The 19,189-nt window shown below is 42.6% G+C and overlaps 1 protein-coding gene across 1 annotated transcript in view; it reads right to left on the bottom strand.

The window, feature by feature from the left end:
* Positions 1-424: 424 nt before the first annotated feature.
* The window catches only part of LOC121568794 (phosphatidylinositide phosphatase SAC2-like), a 33,641-nt gene continuing 14,876 nt past the window's right edge, over positions 425-19,189 (bottom strand). The window contains exons 3-20 of the mRNA XM_041879228.1: positions 16,734-16,870; positions 15,159-15,287; positions 14,773-14,940; positions 14,463-14,519; positions 12,382-12,580; positions 12,063-12,242; positions 11,780-11,847; positions 11,514-11,638; positions 10,434-10,511; positions 10,166-10,286; positions 9,825-9,953; positions 5,643-5,760; positions 5,075-5,273; positions 2,980-3,051; positions 2,822-2,895; positions 2,288-2,416; positions 2,041-2,128; positions 425-1,866 (exon numbers count right to left, since the gene is read on the bottom strand). Of these exons, the coding sequence (XP_041735162.1) occupies positions 768-1,866; positions 2,041-2,128; positions 2,288-2,416; positions 2,822-2,895; positions 2,980-3,051; positions 5,075-5,273; positions 5,643-5,760; positions 9,825-9,953; positions 10,166-10,286; positions 10,434-10,511; positions 11,514-11,638; positions 11,780-11,847; positions 12,063-12,242; positions 12,382-12,580; positions 14,463-14,519; positions 14,773-14,940; positions 15,159-15,287; positions 16,734-16,870 (3,170 nt within the window). The 3' untranslated portion in view covers positions 425-767. The remainder of the gene's footprint in view (positions 1,867-2,040; positions 2,129-2,287; positions 2,417-2,821; positions 2,896-2,979; positions 3,052-5,074; positions 5,274-5,642; positions 5,761-9,824; positions 9,954-10,165; positions 10,287-10,433; positions 10,512-11,513; positions 11,639-11,779; positions 11,848-12,062; positions 12,243-12,381; positions 12,581-14,462; positions 14,520-14,772; positions 14,941-15,158; positions 15,288-16,733; positions 16,871-19,189) is intronic.

Genomic DNA, 19,189 nt, shown 5'->3' with positions numbered 1-19,189 from the left:
TTTGGTCGGACACTTCTACCAATGTTTTTGAAACACAGCTATAAACTAGGCCTATATCACAAATGCCAATGCACTGCACCTATTGAATCACAAAAGTGATCAATTCAGAGCTCGTCTCTCAACATGCACTGGATATTGCCTACCTTATCTAATTCAGTTATTAACAATAGCCTGACATGCAAATGTAGCTGGAAAATCAATTGAAAGGAATGCTTACATCTTTTTGTCGAGCAAAACACGTCAGCGAAGGTACTATGCTACGTACAGAGTACAGACCCACTTGCATACTCAACCAACAGGTTTTGTACAATACGTTGAAATATGTAGAGTTTCCCTGTATTTGGTTTTGGAAACTGAAGTGAGCTGTAGCCTATTGCCTTTTTCTGTTTATGAGTCTTATTAAAGAATGTGAAACAATGTTGTGTCTGTTTGCTGCTTTTCATTAAATCATGTTCTTTAGGCTATGGCCTAAAATAAATTAGTTAATATGGGCAGAATATAACGCTTTGCGGTAGTGCTTCGGAAAGGAATTGCATTAGGATTAAGTAAGCCGTGTATTGAGCTGGGGTATTATATACTACACAACACTGGCTGTAAACATGGTCAGGTCAACTACAAAGGGAATTGAAGAGCAGGGTTCTTAGTCAAGTCAGTGTGGGCCCCTTCTTGTGCAAGCTTATGCTACTGCTAGCTACTGTACTGGAAGTCACAGATACTATACTACTAACTGTACAAAACCCTGCTTAGAGGCTACAACTTTAGAAGTGCTAGATCTGTATGATCCTCGTCTGGCACTGTGTAAACATTGCCTTCAGCTCGTTCTCTTGAGTCTCATTGAGACCGGCCATTTCTGGCTCTGGGCTCTTCTGCACCTTTGCCACAGCAAAGTTGATGCCTTGGGTAAGTCCGGCCTGGGTCAAGCTGGCCACCTGCACCATGGAGCTCTTGATCTTGGCAAAGGGAGAGACCACTCGGGTGCCATTGCCGTCGGCGGGCAAGGGGCCCAGGCTGCCCTCCATGTGAGAGCCGCCAGAAGCTGCCGAGCTGAGCTTCTGGGCAGTCAGGAGATTGGGTCTGGAGGCAACATCTAGCTGGGACGGCCTGGGAGGGAGCTGGAGCTCCTTCTCCTGCTGATCTGAACCTGGGTGCTCGTCTAGGGCAAGGGGCCCTTTAGCATGTGAAGGGACCTGTGGGTTCTGTGTGGGGACGCCACCAGTCACCTGCTCCCCAAATACCTCGACAGGTTTGGTCTGCGCATCTTGGATGAATTGGTGGCAATAGGCATCAATGGGCGTTCCAAAGTCTATCAGGATGGCCTCCTCAGCCTCTGAGGTAGCACCGGGAGACTGGTCTTCAGGACTGGCTAGAGCCGGAGCCTCCTGCTTACTATTACTGTCGCAGCCAGTGACTCGGATGTTGAGCTCCATGCTGCCTAGCCGCGGTGCTGACGCCACGATGCCGCAGCTGGGCAGCACGTAGTCCACGTTCTCCAGGGAGCCGGAGCGCAGGTGTTCATCCGAGTTGTAGGAGTCTGAGTCGGATGACATCTCTGAGTGGTTGTCACAAAGGTCCTTCAGGGCCGGGCCGGTGTTTGCCTTCTCTGAGGTCTCCAAGCTGCTGTCAGACTTCCAGAGGGTGATCCCAATGGTGGGCTTCAGGAAGTTCACTTTCACATCGGGCTTGGTGGAGAAGGTGTTGCCAAGCCTCCCCTTGAAGGAGCCCATGTTGACGTTGGACTTCTTCACCCTCTGGTTGAGAGAGGAGAATTTGTTGAGGAGGAAGCTCTTTCCCTGAGCCAGACCAGAGCTGCCCAGGACCTGGTCAGTGTGTCTGCCCATGATGTCCTCGTGAGGTTTACTGTGCCTTCTGAAACAAATGGATTGACAATATACAGTCTAGTATTTTATCCAGGGCTTCTGTTCATAGTGCATATCCATGTCAAAAGGGTTAGTATAGGCATACTGCACAAGTGTAAAATACAGTAACTACGAGAAGAATATTCTGAAGATCTAGAAAGAGTGATAATGAATTCCAACTCACCTCTCCAGTTTCTTTTCAATCACCTGCAGGTCAAGTCCCATGGCTTGCTTTGTTATGCAAAGCATCTCAGCTATGCACTGTAACGTGTCTGAAATATAATTAATCATTCCCACAATGGAGGTCAGGACAAGGAATTCAGGTAATTTATTTGGGATACACGGGCAGTGCGCTTCCAATCTACCAGATTGTATTCATGGTCGACTAGTTTTATGCTGACAATTTTATGAAATAAATAATCTTCCCATACCTTTACCGTCATCCTCAGGATTCCTTGTGACAGCCCTCAGTGTGTGAAAATACCCACTTGTCTCCTCATTCTTGTAGTGTAGACGCATACAGCAGAATTTGGGCTTCCCGAACAGAGTAGGTTCTGGACCTAAAAAATAACACATAGGACATGTTGTGAGCTTTATTGATGAGTTACTCCTATAGCTCAGTTGGAAGAGCATGGCGCTTGCAACGTCAGGGTTGTGGGTTCGATTCCCACGGGGGGCCAGTATGAAAAATGTATGCACTCACTAACTGTAAGTCACTCTGGATAAGAGCGTCTGCTAAATGACTAAAATGTAAATGTAAATGTAATGTTTGTGGTAAATCAAAAACAGTAGTTGCATCATTCAGAATTTGTGTACAATGAATGAAAACCGTGCCCAAAGTGTGCTTAGTAGCTTTACAGTGTAAAATACATATTGAAGCTGTGATGTCTGATTTAGACCCTGTCTACACTTTGGAATTTCCACTTGGTGGAGCTATATTTCTCTGAAGGGGAAACACTCCTCACCTATTTCAATCTTTTCCAAACCCTCTAAGTTGAGGCGCTGGTACTGATTGACTTTGTCAGCTTCCTCATCATAACTGTAAAAACGAAAGCAAAAAAAAAACTATTATATAAGGCTAAAACATGTAATTGACTCTTCTGTAATAAATTCAGGCACTTACTACGCAATGTAATATGCACTGTTGGATAGCAGAAGGAGAACATCCACGTCTTTGCTGGTTGCATCAATAAGGCTGATGAGAAGAAAAAACATGACAATGAGCTTTCTACATGAACAATTTGTTGAGGAACAAACACTTTCAAAGTGTTGATTTTGAGGTGTGTCTTAATTGCCCCTGAGGAAATAAAAAAAGTTGAATTTAATTGATGCACGCTAACAGTGTTGGGAGAACAAACACTATGAGAGCCAACTCATGAAAGGATTCAGTCAAAGAAACAAAAATAGCTTCTAAGCAAAATACAATTTCTCAAGCAATAATTTTGCTAGGACTGTCTGGGAGTGGGACCTAATTGGAAGAGCCTAATGGGAGGGATTTGTAACCTGAAAACTAGCTGTTATTGACAGAGAGGAGGGCAAACTCTCTTTGTTATAGGTCTATTAACCTATAACGCCTGGTGAGGTCACCAGGCGGTCCAAAAACCCCACCCAGCCAAACAACCTGAAATTTCAGGCAGTCTTTTCAAATAGCTCTTACACTAAAAGTCCATTATCATTGTGTGGAAATATACAGTTGAAGTCAGAAGTTTACATACACCTTAGCCAAATAGATTTAAACTCAGTTTTTCACAACTCCTGACATTTAATCCTAGTAAAAATTCCCTGTCTTAGGTCAGTTAGGATCACCACTTTATTTTAAGAATGTGAAATGTCTTCCACAAGCTTCCCACAATAAGTTGAGTGAATTTTGGCCTGACAGAGCTGGTGTAACTGAGTCAGGTTTGTAGGCCTCCTTGCTCGCACACGCTTTTTCAGTTCTGCCCACAAATGTTCTATAGGATTGAGGTCAGGGCTTTGTGATGGCCACTCCAATACCTTGACTTTGTTGTCCTTAAGCCATTTTGCCACAACTTTGGAAGTATGCTTGGGGTCATTGTCCATTTGGAAGACCCATTTGCGACCAAGCTTTAACTTCCTGACTGATGTCTTGAGATGTTGCTTCAATATATCCACATAATTTTCCTTCCTCATGATGTCATCTATTTTGTGAAGTGCACCAGTCCCTCCTGCAGCAAAGCACCCCCATGCTTCACGGTCGGGATGGTGTTCATCCGCTTGCAAGCACCCCCTTTTTCCTCCAAACATAACGATGGTCATTATGGCCAAACAGTTCTATTTTTGTTTCCTCAGACCAGAGGACATTTCTCCAAAAAGTACGATCTTTGTCCCCATGTGCAGTTGCAAACCGTAGTCTGGCTTTTTATGGCGGTTTTGGAGCAGTGGCTTCTTCCTTGCTGAGCGGCCTTTCAGGTTATTTCGATATAGGACTCGTTTTACTGTGGATATAGATACTTTTGTACCTGTTTCTTCCAGCATCTTCACAAGGTCCTTTGCTGTTGTTCTGGGATTGATTTGCACTTTTCGCACCAAAGTACGTTCATCTCTAGGAGACAGAACGTGTCTCCTTCCTGAGCGGTATGACGGCTGCGTGGTCCCATGGTGTTTATACTTGCGTACTATTGTTTGTACAGATGAACGTGGTACCTTCAGGCATTTGGAAATTGCTCCCAAGGATGAACCAGACTTGTGGAGGTCTACAATTTTCTTGGCTGATTTCTTTTGATTTTCCCATGATGTCAAGCAAAGAGGCACTGAGTTTGAAGGTAGGCCTTGAAATACATCCACAGGGACACCTCCAATTGACTCAAATTATGTTAATTAGCCTATCAGAAGCTTCTAAAGCCATTACATCATTTTCTGGAATTTTTCAAGCTGTTTAAAGGCACAGTCAACTTAGTGTATGTAAACTTCTGACCCACTGGAATTGTGATATAAGTGAAATAATCTGTCTGTAAACAATTGTTGGAAAAATTACTTATGTCATGCACAAAGTAGATGTCCTAACGGACTTGCCAAAACTATAGTTTGTTAACAAGAAATGTGTGGAGTGGTTGAAAAACAAGTTTTAATGACTCCAACCTAAGTGTATGTAAACTTCAGACTTCAACTGTACATACAAAACACAGGAAAATCATGTTAATGACTGCACTGCCCCTTTAAGGTTAGAGTTGTGATTTGTGGATGGTTCCAGCACTAACCTCATGTCACAGTCGATGAGGGCCCAGCCACCATGGAACTGCTCGTCGTCAGGCAGCAGCAGCTGCATGTAGGTCTGCAGCAGGAGGCTGACCTGCTCCTGGGTTACTCTCTGGCTCTCCTGCTCCTTCTCCTCATGCTCCTTCTCCTTACTGAAGATGGAGTACAGGTCCTCCGTCACAGGATGGCCCATCATCAGGTCTAGAGAGAGAGGGGGGAGGGAGGGAAGAACAAGGATGATTGAGTCACGGTTTTAAGACTAAATAAATGAGGGTGGAATCCATTTTTATAACACTTTACTTAGAGCCTGCAGGTATAATGCATTTGAACTTGTTATAAGCATATATGTACCTTTATAATGTCTTAAAATATGTTATGTCTATATATATATTTTTTTTCCTTTTACTGACTCACAATGGCTATTGATATTTAGTCAGGATCATTATGATATGATTAATAACACATAAGGGAATCATGCATGCTCATGACAAGTCTTAGAATTAATTAAAACTGCTTCATAATGCATTACATCTGCAGGCTTTAAGTAAAGTATTACAGGTCCCTTCTTACCAATGACTGCTTGTCTGTATGCGTCCCTGAAGCGGTTCAGATAGTAGCGGTTGGCTGAGTTCACGCCGTCTTTCATCACCCCGGCCAGTTTTCTTTCCCCCGTTCTGGTGAAGTCTCCCTGTATAATGGATTACAGACAGAAGATGTCAAAAACAAGCAAGATATTGCACAGTCACTGTCTGATCCATTCCACAAAAGAACTAGGCTAATATGGTAGAATAGGGTTTTATACTCTTCCTGGCTTAGGGCTCTGTAGTGTAAACACTTTGCTGATATTGGCTTTATTGAGTAAAAGTTTTATTTACCCTAACCAGGTTCCATTTCCAACATTTTAATGTAAATAAAGTACATGTTGGAAAAAAATTTTTTACATCAGGCCTGATGGAAATACTTAATTTGTCGGTAAACTTTCCAAATGTCGACAAAACAATATAACAGAGATCATCAACTAGATTCAGCCGAGGGCCAATTTGTTCTTGAGCGGATGTTCGGAACATAATAAAACAAAATATTTTTAGACTGCAAATTCACCGCAAGAAGCCTAAACAGATATAATATTTGACTAAAACAATAATTTCAAACCTTGATTACATTTGGGGACATTGCCCTGCGTAGGGTGCGGTCTTTCGGATGGGACGTTAAAATAAGTGTTCTGACTTTCTGTTGTCATTCAAAATCCCATGGCACTTATTGTAAGATTAGGGGTGTTCACCCCTGTGTCATGGCTAAATTCCCAACCTGGCCACATTCCATCATTGCCACCTAATCATCCCCCTCATTCCTAATGCGCATATATCACTCCTCACCTCTCCACCTGATAGCTGATGTGTGGTGAGCATTCTGGCACAAAATTGGTCACCGTTCATCACTGAGGTGGGTGCTACACATTGATGGTGGATGAGGTGAGTTTCCCCCAACTATGTAAAGCGCTTTGAGTACCTCAGTTACTAGAAAAGCGTTATATAAATCCAATCAATTATTATTATTATTTCTATACGGTCAAATCTCTCTATTAAACGTGGGAATAATTGGGAACAGATTTCCTAAATTACAATCACTTGGAGCTGATTTCCTGGTGTTTTTACAGTCTTTTATGTACAACAATAAAAAATGATATATATATATATATATACAGTGGGGGAAAAAAGTATTTAGTCAGCCACCAATTGTGCAAGTTCTCCCACTTAAAAAGATGAGAGAGGCCTGTAATTTTCATCATAGGTACACGTCAACTATGACAGACAAAATGAGAAGAAAAAAAATCCAGAAAATCACATTGTAGGATTTTTAATAAATTTATTTGCAAATTATGGTGGAAAATAAGTATTTGGTCAATAACAAAAGTTTCTCAATACTTTGTTATATACCCTTTGTTGGCAATGACGCAGGTCAAACGTTTTCTGTAAGTCTTCACAAGGTTTTCACACACTGTTGCTGGTATTTTGGCCCATTCCTCCATGCAGATCTCCTCTAGAGCAGTGATGTTTTGGGGCTGTCGCTGGGCAACACGGACTTTCAACTCCCTCCAAAGATTTTCTATGGGGTTGAGATCTGGAGACTGGCTAGGCCACTCCAGGACCTTGAAATGCTTCTTACGAAGCCACTCCTTCGTTGCCCGGGCGGTGTGTTTGGGATCATTGTCATGCTGAAAGACCCAGCCACGTTTCATCTTCAATGCCCTTGCTGATGGAAGGAGGTTTTCACTCAAAATCTCACAATACATGGCCCCATTCATTCTTTCCTTTACACGGATCAGTCGTCCTGGTCCCTTTGCAGAAAAACAGCCCCAAAGCATGATGTTTCCACCCCCATGCTTCACAGTAGGTATGGTGTTCTTTGGATGCAACTCAGCATTCTTTGTCCTCCAAACACGATGAGTTGAGTTTTTACCAAAAAGTTCTATTTTGGTTTCATCTGACCATATGACATTCTCCCAATCCTCTTCTGGATCATCCAAATGCACTCTAGCAAACTTCAGACGGGCCTGGATATGTACTGGCTTAAGCAGGGGGACACGTCTGGCACTGCAGGATTTAAGTCCCTGGTGGCGTAGTGTGTTACTGATGGTAGGCTTTGTTACTTTGGTCCCAGCTCTCTGCAGGTCATTCACTAGGTCCCCCCGTGTGGTTCTGGGATTTTTGCTCACCGTTCTTGTGATCATTTTGACCCCACAGGGTGAGATCTTGCGTGGAGCCCCAGATCGAGGGAGATTATCAGTGGTCTTGTATGTCTTCCATTTCCTAATAATTGCTCCCACAGCTGATTTCTTCAAACCAAGCTGCTTACCTATTGCAGATTCAGTCTTCCCAGCCTGGTGCAGGTCTACAATTTTGTTTCTGGTGTCCTTTGACAGCTCTTTGGTCTTGGCCATAGTGGAGTTTGGAGTGTGACTGTTTGAGGTTGTGGACAGGTGTCTTTTATACTGATAACAAGTTCAAACAGGTGCCATTAATACAGGTAACGAGTGGAGGACAGAGGAGCCTCTTAAAGAAGAAGTTACAGGTCTGTGAGAGCCAGAAATCTTGCTTGTTTGTAGGTGACCAAATACTTATTTTCCACCATAATTTGCAAATAAATTCATTAAAAATCCTACAATGTGATTTTCTGGATTTTTTTTCCTCAATTTGTCTGTCATAGTTGACGTGTACCTATGATGAAAATTACAGGCCTCTCTCATCTTTTTAAGTGGGAGAACTTGCACAATTGGTGGCTGACTAAATACTTTTTTACATTTTAGTCATTTAGCAGACGCTCTTATCCAGAGCGACTTACAGTTAGTGAGTGCATAATTATTTAAAAAATGTCATACTGGTCCCCCGTGGGAAATGAACCCACAACCCTGGCGTTGCAAACGCCATGCTCTACCAACTGAGCTACACGGGACTATATAGAAGAGGCAACTCCGGGATGCTGACCTTCTAGGCAGAGTTGCAAAGAAAAAGCCATATCTCAGACTGGCCAATAAAAAGAAAAGATTAAGATATGGCTTTTTCTTTGCAACTCTGCCTAGAAGGTCAGCATCCCGGAGTCGCCTCTTCACTGTTGACGTTGAGACTGGTGTTTTGCGGGTACTATTTAATAAAGCTGCCAGTTGAGGACCTGTGAGGCGTCTGTTTCTCAAACTAGACACAATTCGTCGGGGCATGGACTCTACAAGGTGTCGAAAGTATTCCACAGGGATGCTGGCCCATGTTCACTCCAATGCTTCCCACAGTTGTGTCAAGTAATCTCCCGAGTGGCGCAGTGGTCCTGGTTCGAATCCAGGCTCTGTCGTAGCCGACCGCGACCGGGAGACCCATGGGGTGGCGCACAATTGGCCCAGCGTCGTCCAGGGTAGGGGAGGGAATGGCCGGCAGGGATGTAGCTCAGTTGGTAGAGCATGGCATTTCCCACGGGGGGCCAGTATGAAAAATAAAATAAAAATAATGTATGCACTCACTAACTGTAAGTCGCTCTGGATAAGAGCGTCTGCTAAATGACTAAAATGTAAGTTGGCTGGATGTCGTTTGGGTGTTGGACCATTCTTGATATACACGGGAACCTGTTGAGTGTGAAAAACCCAGCAGCGTTGCAGTTATTGACACACTCAAACCGGTGCGCTTGGCACCTACTACCATACCCTGTTCAAAGGAACTTATATTTTTTGTCTTGCCCATTCACCCTTTGAATGGCACACATACACAATCCATGTCTCAATTGTTGATGCTTAAAAATCCTTCTTTAACCCATCTCCTCCCCTTTATCTACACTGATTGAAGTGGATTTAACAGGTGACATCAATAAGGCATCAAAGCTTTTTCACCTGGATTCACCTGGTCAGTCTCATGGAAAGAGTATGTGTATAATTGGTAATTAAACATAACTGAGCAAATATGTTTGACATTTTACATTTTAGTCATTTCGCAGACGCTCTTATCCAGAGCGACTTACAGGAGCAATTAGGGTTAAGTGACTTGCTCAAGGTCACCGAGAGATTTTTCACCTAGCCGGCTACTGGCCCAATGCTCTTAACCACTAGGCTACCTGCCGCCCTCATTTCTTGTTTCATTACTTGATACATTTACCCAGGCAGCGGAGGCCTACTAACTGTGGAGAAACAGGACAGTATACTGTTGGCAGATGCAAACCGAATATAGCAAACCTAATATTAGCTTAAAACTTTACACATGCTAATGATTTTACCTTGAGGGCGGCCGTGCCGGCGTACTGTCTGCTGATGGTGTCGCCGTTGTTGGCCCACATGACCTGGTAGATCCTGTAGCACTTGAGTGGCAGAGGCTGCTCAGGGGGCATCACACCCAGTTTCTTCAGCTGAGGGACGCAGAGACAAAGTTAGCCATCAGACACCATGGAACTTTTGCCAGAAAACTACACTTACAGGGGAATTCCACTGAAAAAGTTTACATTTTATGTTTTGTTATTTTCCTTTTAATATGTAATATGTCAACCATTACCACATTACCATGTCTACCATTACATCATCAGCTTTAAGTTGCCATGTTTGAAGTGGGGAAATGTCTCACCTGCGCCTCCATTACTGCACGAGCTATGGCAGCCTGGACTACATTGGTCCTGTCCAGACAGTCCATGCAGTTGACCCGGAAAATGCTCTCCTGATGGCAGATGACTCCTGCCTGGTCCACCCTGAAAGAGAACCATTCACTGTGTGATGCATTGCATGTAGATATGGAGCTTCTGATCCACATGTGCGATCAATTACTGATTCATTGAGGATTTTCTTGCCCTATAAAAAAAGTATATTGAGGTTGGCACACACTCCCACACACTTACCAGCCCCATCTCATGTCTGCGATAATATCAGAGATGGCATCTGTCAGCGTTTGCACATTCTCAAACTTCATACCTCGACTGAGAAGACAGAAGACCAATTAAATATATACAGGGGAAGTGCATACTATAATAAATAAATAAATACAAGAATTGTAGTTTAGGTTATTCTTTCCTTATTGAATTTACTTATTATACTGAACAAAAACACAAAACACAACATGCAACAATTTCAAAGATTTTTGTGAGTTACAGTTCATATAAGGAAATCAGACAGGTAGCTTAGTGGTTAAGAGCGTTGTGCCAGTATCCGAAAGGTCGCTGGTTCTAATCCCCGAGCCGACTAGGTGAAAAGTCTGTCGATGTGCCCTTGAGCAAGGCACTTAACCCTAATTGCTCCTGTAAGTCGCTCTGGATAAGAGCGTCTGCTAAATGACTAAAATGTAAAATGTAAATGTAATTAGGCCCTAATCTATGGATTTCACAAGACTGGGCAGGGGCGCAGCCAGTCAGAATTAGTTTTTCCCAACAAAAGGGCTTTATTACAGACAGAAATACTCCTCAGTTTCATCAGCTGTCCGGGTGGCTGGTCTTTGATGATCCCACTGTTGAAGAAGCCGGATGTGGAGGTCTTGGACTGGCATGGTTACACGTGGTCTGCGGTTGTGAGACTGGTTGGACTTACTGCCAAATTCTCTAAAATGACGTTGGAGGAGGCTTATGGTAGAGAAATGAACATTCAATTCTGGCAAGAGCTCTGGAGGACATTCCTGCCATCCGCATGCCAATTGCACGCTCCCTCAAAACTTGAGACATCTGTGGCATTGTGTTGTGTGACAAAACTGCACATTTTAGAGTGGCCTTTTATTGTCCCCAGCACAAGGTGTACCTGTGTAATGATCATGCTGTTTAATCAGCTTCTTGATATGCCACACCTGTGCATATGGAAAAATGTCTGGGATCTTTTATTTCAGCTCATGAAACATGGGACCAACACTTTACATGTTGCGTTTATATTTTTGTTCAGTATTAAATGATCTGTGCAGTCAAGAGCTGATTGTTTCTGTGCATCAATTTTCTTACCAGTGCTCATGGAAGTCAAAAGAGACATATGTGAGGTTAGGATTGTTGTACAGAAGGACTTGTTTGAGATATGCGTCGCCAATAATCTTCTCACGCCCACTTTGGTCCACTAAGTTTATGATGACCTGTCAAAACAAGAGAAAACATAGTTGTAAATTGCATTCATTTTACTATAAACAATAAGTCTTTACTTATGTTAAACTAAAACTCAAGCTTTGGTATTGATATCAAAGTAATGCCAATGCTGTCCGGCATATGATTCTCACCTGCTTCTTGTAAAGGTTGAGCTGTTCGTCAAAGTGAGCAGCAAAGTAAGGAATGGTCTCCTTCTCTCCTGAAAAGATTATTATAACATAACGGGAAAAAGTATATGATGGGGTCGCATTCATTTTAGCTTGCCCAGTGCCCTGGGTGGGTGGAGTTTGCATATTTAAGACCATTCCATTAGTCATAAAAAGAAATTTGGCCCACCCGGGGCACTGGACAAGCTTAAACGAACGCACTCATTATACCCAAGGCAGTATTTTGGATTGGAAATATCCCACTGACCTTTCTCCAGCCGAGGCCTGGGGTTGTAGCGGTAGCCTGCTTGGCTCCAGAAGACAGGCACCGAACCGCGGCTCTGCACAAAGGACAGTGAGTGGTTGTGCACGTGTATCAGCTGCTCTGTCTCCACAAAGTTAGCCACGTGGCCATCTGTGTCTACCCCTCTGCGTTTGTACCGCATCCCTTTGGGGAGAAGAAAACTATGATCATTAAATTCACCCTCCAATAATCATCAGAGTTTAACTATGACTTATCAAAGTGTTGCAAATAGAACCTAGCAATTTAGCCTGGGTGTCCATGACCATTGACCTCTGTACTGTACCTGCGCGGTGGCGACTGCGGCGGGAGATGAGGGCCACGGTAAAGCGCGGGTGGATGTCGTCCACGCAGGTGATCTCCTGGAGCGGCGTATCTGGGCTGCTCTTCTCCTCGTCTGGGCTCTCGTTGTAATTCACCACCAGCTCCTGCACCTGCACAAAGCCCTGGATGATGGGTGTCACCCAGAAGTCCACCTCTGGAACCTGCAACACAACAAGAAAAGTTACAACTAAACTCTATACAGTGATGCTAAATGTAGATGTATAAAGAGGGAATGCAGTAGTTCAGTATATATTTAACATAGATTTAAAGGAGTACGATTGGTATCCGTTCAAATCACTCCAATAATACCTAACACTAATTGTTTCCTTGCTAGAACATTTCCCTATTGTTCAGATAGTGTTCTGCAGAAGCGTTCAGTGCCACACCAGTGGACCATGACCATCTGTATTCTTATACAGTGCATTCGGAAAGTATTCAGATACCTTGACTTCTTCCACATTTTGTTAAGTTACAGCCTTATTCTAAAATTGATTAAATAGCTTTTTCCCCCTCATCAATCTACACACAATACCTCATAACGACAAAAACAAAAACAGGATTACTTTTTGTGTGCAAATGTATAAAAAAAAAAGTTCATATCACATTTACATAAGTATTCAGACCCTTTACTCAGTACTTTGTCGAAGCACCTTACAGCGATTACAGCCTCGAGTCTTCTTGGGTATGACGCTAAAAGCTTGGCACACCTGTATTTGGGGAGTTTCTCCCATTCTTCTCTTCAGATCCTCTCAAGCTCTGTCAGGTTGGATGGAGAGCGTCGCTTCACAGCTATTTTCAGGTCTCTCCAGAGTTCTTCAAATCGGGTTCAAGTCCGGGCTCTGGCTGGGCCACTCAAGGACATTCAGAGACTTGTCCCGAAGCCACTCTTGCATTGTCTTGGCTGTGTGCTTAGGGTCGTTGTCCTGTTGGAAGGTGAACCCAGACCCCAGTCTGAGGTCCTGAGTGTTCTGGAGCAGGTATTCAAGGATCTCGCTGTGCTCCGTTCATCTTTCCCTTGATCCTGACTAGTCTCCCAGTACCTGCCGCTGAAAATCATGCCCACAGCATGATGCTGCCACCACCATGCTTCACCGTAGAGATGGTATTGGCCAGACGTGACGCTTGGCATTCAGGCCAAAGAGTTCAATCTTGGTTTCATCAGACCAGAGAATCTTATTTCTCATGTTCTGAGAGTCCTTTAGGTGCCTTTTGGCACACTGCAAGCGGGCTGTCATGTGTCTTTTACTGAGGAGTGGCTTCCGTCTGGCCACTCTACCATAAAGGCCTGATTGGTGGAGTGCTGCAGAGATGGTTGTCCTTCTGGAAGGGTCTCCCATCTCCACAGGGGATCTCTGGAGCTCTGTCAGAGTGACCATCGGGTTCTTGGTCACCTCCCTGACCAAGGCCCTTCTCCCCTGATTGCTCAGTTTGGCCGGGCAGCCAGCTCTCGGAAGAGTCTTGGTGGTTCCAAACTTCTTCCATTTAAGAATGATGGAGGCCACTGTGTTCTTGGGGACCTTCTATGCTGCAGACATTTTTTGGTACACTTCCCCAGATCTGTGCCTCGATACAATCCTGTCTCGGAGCTCTACGGACAATTCCTTCAACCTCATGGCTTGGTTTTTGCTGACATGCACTGTCAACTGTGGGACGTTATATAGACAGGTGTGTGCCTTTCCAAATCATGTCCAATCAATTGAATTTACCACAGGTGGACTCCAATCAAGTTGTAGAAACATCTCAAGGATCATTAATGGAAACAGGATGCACCGGAGCTCAATTTAGAGTCTCATAGCAAAGGGTCTGAATATCTATGTAAATAACGTATTTCTGTGTTTAATTTTTTATAAATTTACCAAAAATTATTAAAACCTGTTTTCGCTTTGTCATTATGGGTTGTTGTTGAATAAGGCTGTAATGTAACAAAATGTGGATAAAGGGAAGGGGTCTGAATACTTTCCGAATGCACTGTATCTGACAATTCACAAATTAATTTATAGTCTATCCATTCCTGTCAAAACAGTCTTGAAATACATCAGTTACCTGCAGATCAATTAGCTCCTGGACCATGTGTTTGTTCCAGAAGAATCTGTCATCCACCTTGAAGAGGAAAATAACTATTATCAGTCAAACACAATTACTTTATTTGACTTATTGAAGCTCGGTTAAACCACTTATCTTAAATTACATGAAATGTGTGGTAAAATACTACTGTACTTAAACCAAGCATCTCAAACTGGCGACCCGCGGGCCAAACGTGACCAGTGATCCGATTTAATGCAGCCTGCGGTTATTTAGTAAATGTCTTAGTAAATGCGACCTGTGTGCTTTGAGTGTAGTAATAACCACTTACCTGTTTCCATTGGGGCAAGTTGGACTTTTCTGTGTCTCCCTGCCTCTGCACAGTGTTGGTGAGGTCATAAGTCATGCTGTAGTAGAAGGAATCGGAGTCCATGAATATCTTGTACAACTCCTCGAGCAGCCGCCTCTCGAGACGTTCCTTCTCTTTGTTTTCCTTGACCTGAAAGGCAGGGGAATACTGGGTGGTGGGCATGGACAGGGATGGTATTAAATTGGCAAAATCATATATTTTTTAAAAGTATATATAAAAAACATATATGTCCAAGTATTTTGTAATGACAGTAAATAAAAGCAAATGTACCAATTCAAAAATGTACAAGAGGCATGAAAGATGATAATACATGGGATTTCTGAGCACAGTACCACAAATTATATTACCTTTTTCTTAGTGGGAGCCCCAACATTGGACTTGATCTGACTCAGAGTTTTCATCAGGTATTTCGACTCATCTGGAGACCGTGCAAGCTTCTCTGGTTTGTCGATCCCAAAGTGATGCTTCTTACAAAGCTAAAAGAAAAAGGACAGACTTTCTATTCCACTTTCTATCAAAATTGTACACTGTTAACATACCAACGTCATCATCCCCTGTAGTGATGTGTGACAGGAATTTAAATATGAACTCTGGGAAATACGGTCACTTTTATAACCCATCTGAAAGCATTACCAATCATTTCGTTCATCTTAGGCTAACTGAGTATACCAACGCATTCTGAATTGACCCCAACTCTGCTATAAGTCTTCCTTATAATTTAATTAATGATTAATGTATTCCAAATATATTTACAGGGAATGATAGACAATTGGGATCATACTGGTGGACATGTCTATGAGGTTGATTGACAGCTAATCGCTATGGCGTCTGTGGGTTAATTGGTTCAGTCTCAATTTGATTGCTAGCTAATTACATCAATTCAAAGCTACTCGCTACCAACAGTCAAAAACATCCAAAACAACTGGTTTAGAAAACTAAAACAACTTCACAGGGCTACTGAATTCCTAACCTAGACGGGATGGAATAATAATTCTGTGGTATGGACAGTATGTAGGGCTAGGTTCTAGAAACATACCAGAGACATGATTATCCAACAGATCCCGTTTACTGGAAAAGTTTCACTTACTTTCTCATGATCAGTATCGATATCATCTGTATCATCATCATGGCTCACCTGTAAGACTGGCATCTAAGTAAAATCCCAATTCCTCTGAGATCATTTGGCAAAATCCCATTATTTTGGTTTCTAATTAAACAATTCTGATTAACATTAGCAATGCAGAAAAAGAACACTAATGTAGTGTACCTTGGATGTTCATCTTACAAGGTGATTCATTGGTGGGGACTCATCAAGGTGTCAATCAAAACAGGGCAATTGAGATACTTACTAGAAACATTGAAATGCAATCATAAAATTGAAAACAACTAAGGCTAGCCTAGATGATAGCGGCAAGCTATGGTTTTCATTACATCTCATGATGACTGTAACCTAGATTAAAGATGCACTATGCAGAAATCACTACGCCATTTCCTGGTTGCTAAAATTCGAATAGTTAGCCTAATTTTAGTTTATGTGACAAAACAAGCAAGTATAGTTAAGAGAATCATTGTACCATCTATTGTATTTTCAGCTGTTTGAAGCTGGTGTACATAACCGAAAGTAAAAGACGCAAAAACTAAACTTAAGAACGGGAAGCATAGAAATGGCGCACATAGAACATATCTACCATTTATTTCAATGAGAATGACAGATCTATAAGACATTTCTATGTGAATTTGGTCGGGTCGCCCAAAAAGTTAGATATTGCAGCTTTAAAAAAGGAGACAATAGCACATCAGTGGCTACTTTAATTAGATTACGGCTGCATTTCTACACTTCTTAAAGTCCCAGTACTACTTGAGTGCTCAGAGCTCCATAAAGCTCAAAGATAAAACGTGCCTCATCACATACAGTCTCTCACCTCCAGCTCCAGATCCAGTGGCTCTTCCTCAGAGAGAGGAATGACAGCTATCTTGGTGATCTTGTAGACTTTGTGGTTGCCTGGCATCTGGCCAACCAGCGCTTTTTGGCGGATCAGTATGAGACCTAGAGGAAGATCTGCCAACAGGAAGGGGGAAGGGATGCGTCATCACAGGCACAGAATTCCACACATTCCATTAGGTGCGACTTCTAGGGTTGGGCGGTATCCAGATTTTCATATTGTCATATCATCCTTCTCTCATCCAGGGATTTATGGTATTACTGGTTTAGTACACAAGGGTGTGCCAAAAACCGCAAAAAAGCCCATTGGGCGTTTATTACCAGAATGCTAACAAAATTAGCACAAGTAATAGCACATTTCAATGGAGACTGCTAGCTAAATATGCTAACGAGCGCAAACAAAAATAAACAAATTGCAATGACAGGCAATCCAGATCATAGAGTTATACATATATAGGTAGGAGCTACCGAATGTCATTTTTGGGGAGTTTGGACATTTACAAGCGAATGTGAACGAGAGACATTGTGCAAATGAAGTTGAGGCATGCTTGTCTGAAGGAAAAACAGTACTGGCTCTGGAGCAGCATGTGTACAGGCTGTGTCTGTGTGGAGTCGCTAGGGCAATGGGCCTGCTCAGAGAACATGAGGGAGGAGCAAACAGGCCAAGTATGGATAGGAGAAAAAAACTAGAAAATGAAGATAGCAGTGGCAGCTGTACAGATAACTCATCCAAAGGGCTTTGACTTCTCAAACACGGCAGAAAGCTAACACAATATGATGCCCCGTCATTAATTGAGCCACTCAGAGAACTAGCAAGTTAAACTTAGGGGTCGCATTAACGCAGAATTCAGTGTTTTTCACGCAGGAAAAAGTATAAAAAACGCATAAGAAATATCTTGCTGCGTTTTGTAAACACAGATGTAAAATGCTTCTTATTGTAATTTCTGCTCGGCATCAGACTAATTTCATGCTACAGTTGCACTTCTCCACTCTGATGAGAATACACAAACTGGCATTCTATCAGCAGATAGTGCTCTGAATAATGTGTAGCTACTTTTCTCGGTGTAGTGAGCCTACTTCTCTCCAGTAAAATGCAAGATTAACTTTAAACAAAACATTAGGAAATGTAGCTACATTCATTCTTTCTATGATAAACATTAGAAATATGATGGCCATGCATTGTTTCAACCTGGTCTCAGAGCATTTCGTATTATTCTGTATGTAAATCCGAGACACTCCATTTAGTATGATATGTAACGTTTCGTATGGTTACATAAGACAGATGGTTAGTTAAGGCAAAAACGAAAGTAGGGTGGTTGGTCGGTCGGGATGGATGGATGGATGGATGTATGGGCGGGTGTATAACGTGAACGTCTAGCAACTCAAAGGTTGCGAGTTTGAATCTCATCACGGACAACTTTAGCATTTTAGCAACTTTTGAACTACTTACTACTTTTTACCTACTTTGCAACTAATTAGCATGTTAGCTAACTCTTCCCCAAAACATAACCTTAACCCTTTAAACTAACTCCTAAGCTTAACAATAATCCCTAGCCTAGCTAACATTAGCGAGCTAGCTAACGTTAGCCACTTAGCTAGAATTTGTAACATACAGTTGAAGTCGGAAGTTTACATACACCTTAGCCAAATACATTTAAAAACTCCGTTTTACACAATTCCTGACATTTAATCCTAGTAAGAATTCCCCGTCTTAGGTCAGTTTGGATCACCACTTTAGTTTAAGAATGTGAAATGTCAGAATAATAGTAGAGAGAATGATTTATTTAAGCTTTTATTTATTTTATCACATTCCCAGTGGGTCAGAAGATTACATACACTCAATTAGTATTTGGTAGCATTGCCTTTAAATTGTTTAACTTGGGTCAAACGTTTCGGGTAGCCTTCCACAAGCTTCCCACAATAAATTGGGTGAATTTTGGCCTGACAGAGCTCGTGTAACTGAGTCAGGTTTGTAGGCCTCCTTGCTCGCACACGCTTTTTCAGTTCTGCCCACACATTTTCTATAGGATTGAGGTCAGGGCTTTGTGATGGCCACTCCAATACCTTGACTTAGTTGTCCTTAAGCCATTTTGCCACAACTTTGGAAGTATGCTTGGGGTCATTGTCCATTTGGAAGACCCATTTGCGACCAAGCTTTAACTTCCTGACTGATGTCTTGAGATGTTGCTTCAATATATCCACATAATTTTCCTTCCTCATGAAGCCATCTATTTTGTGAAGTGCACCAGTCCCTCCTGCAGCAAAGCACTCCCACAGCATGATGCTGCCACCCCCGTGCTTCACGGTTGGGATGATGTTCTTCGGCTTGCAAGCTACCCCCTTTTTCCTCCAAACATAATGATGGTCATTATTTACATTTTAGTCATTTAGCAGACGCTCTTATCCAAAGCGACTTACAGTTAGTGAGTGCATACA

This window comes from Coregonus clupeaformis, chromosome 1 (assembly GCF_020615455.1).
Source record: "Coregonus clupeaformis isolate EN_2021a chromosome 1, ASM2061545v1, whole genome shotgun sequence".
Classification (NCBI taxonomy): Eukaryota; Metazoa; Chordata; class Actinopteri; order Salmoniformes; family Salmonidae; genus Coregonus; species Coregonus clupeaformis.
The sequence above is the reverse complement of the archived record's forward strand: the minus strand, read 5'-3'. Positions and strand labels throughout refer to the sequence as shown.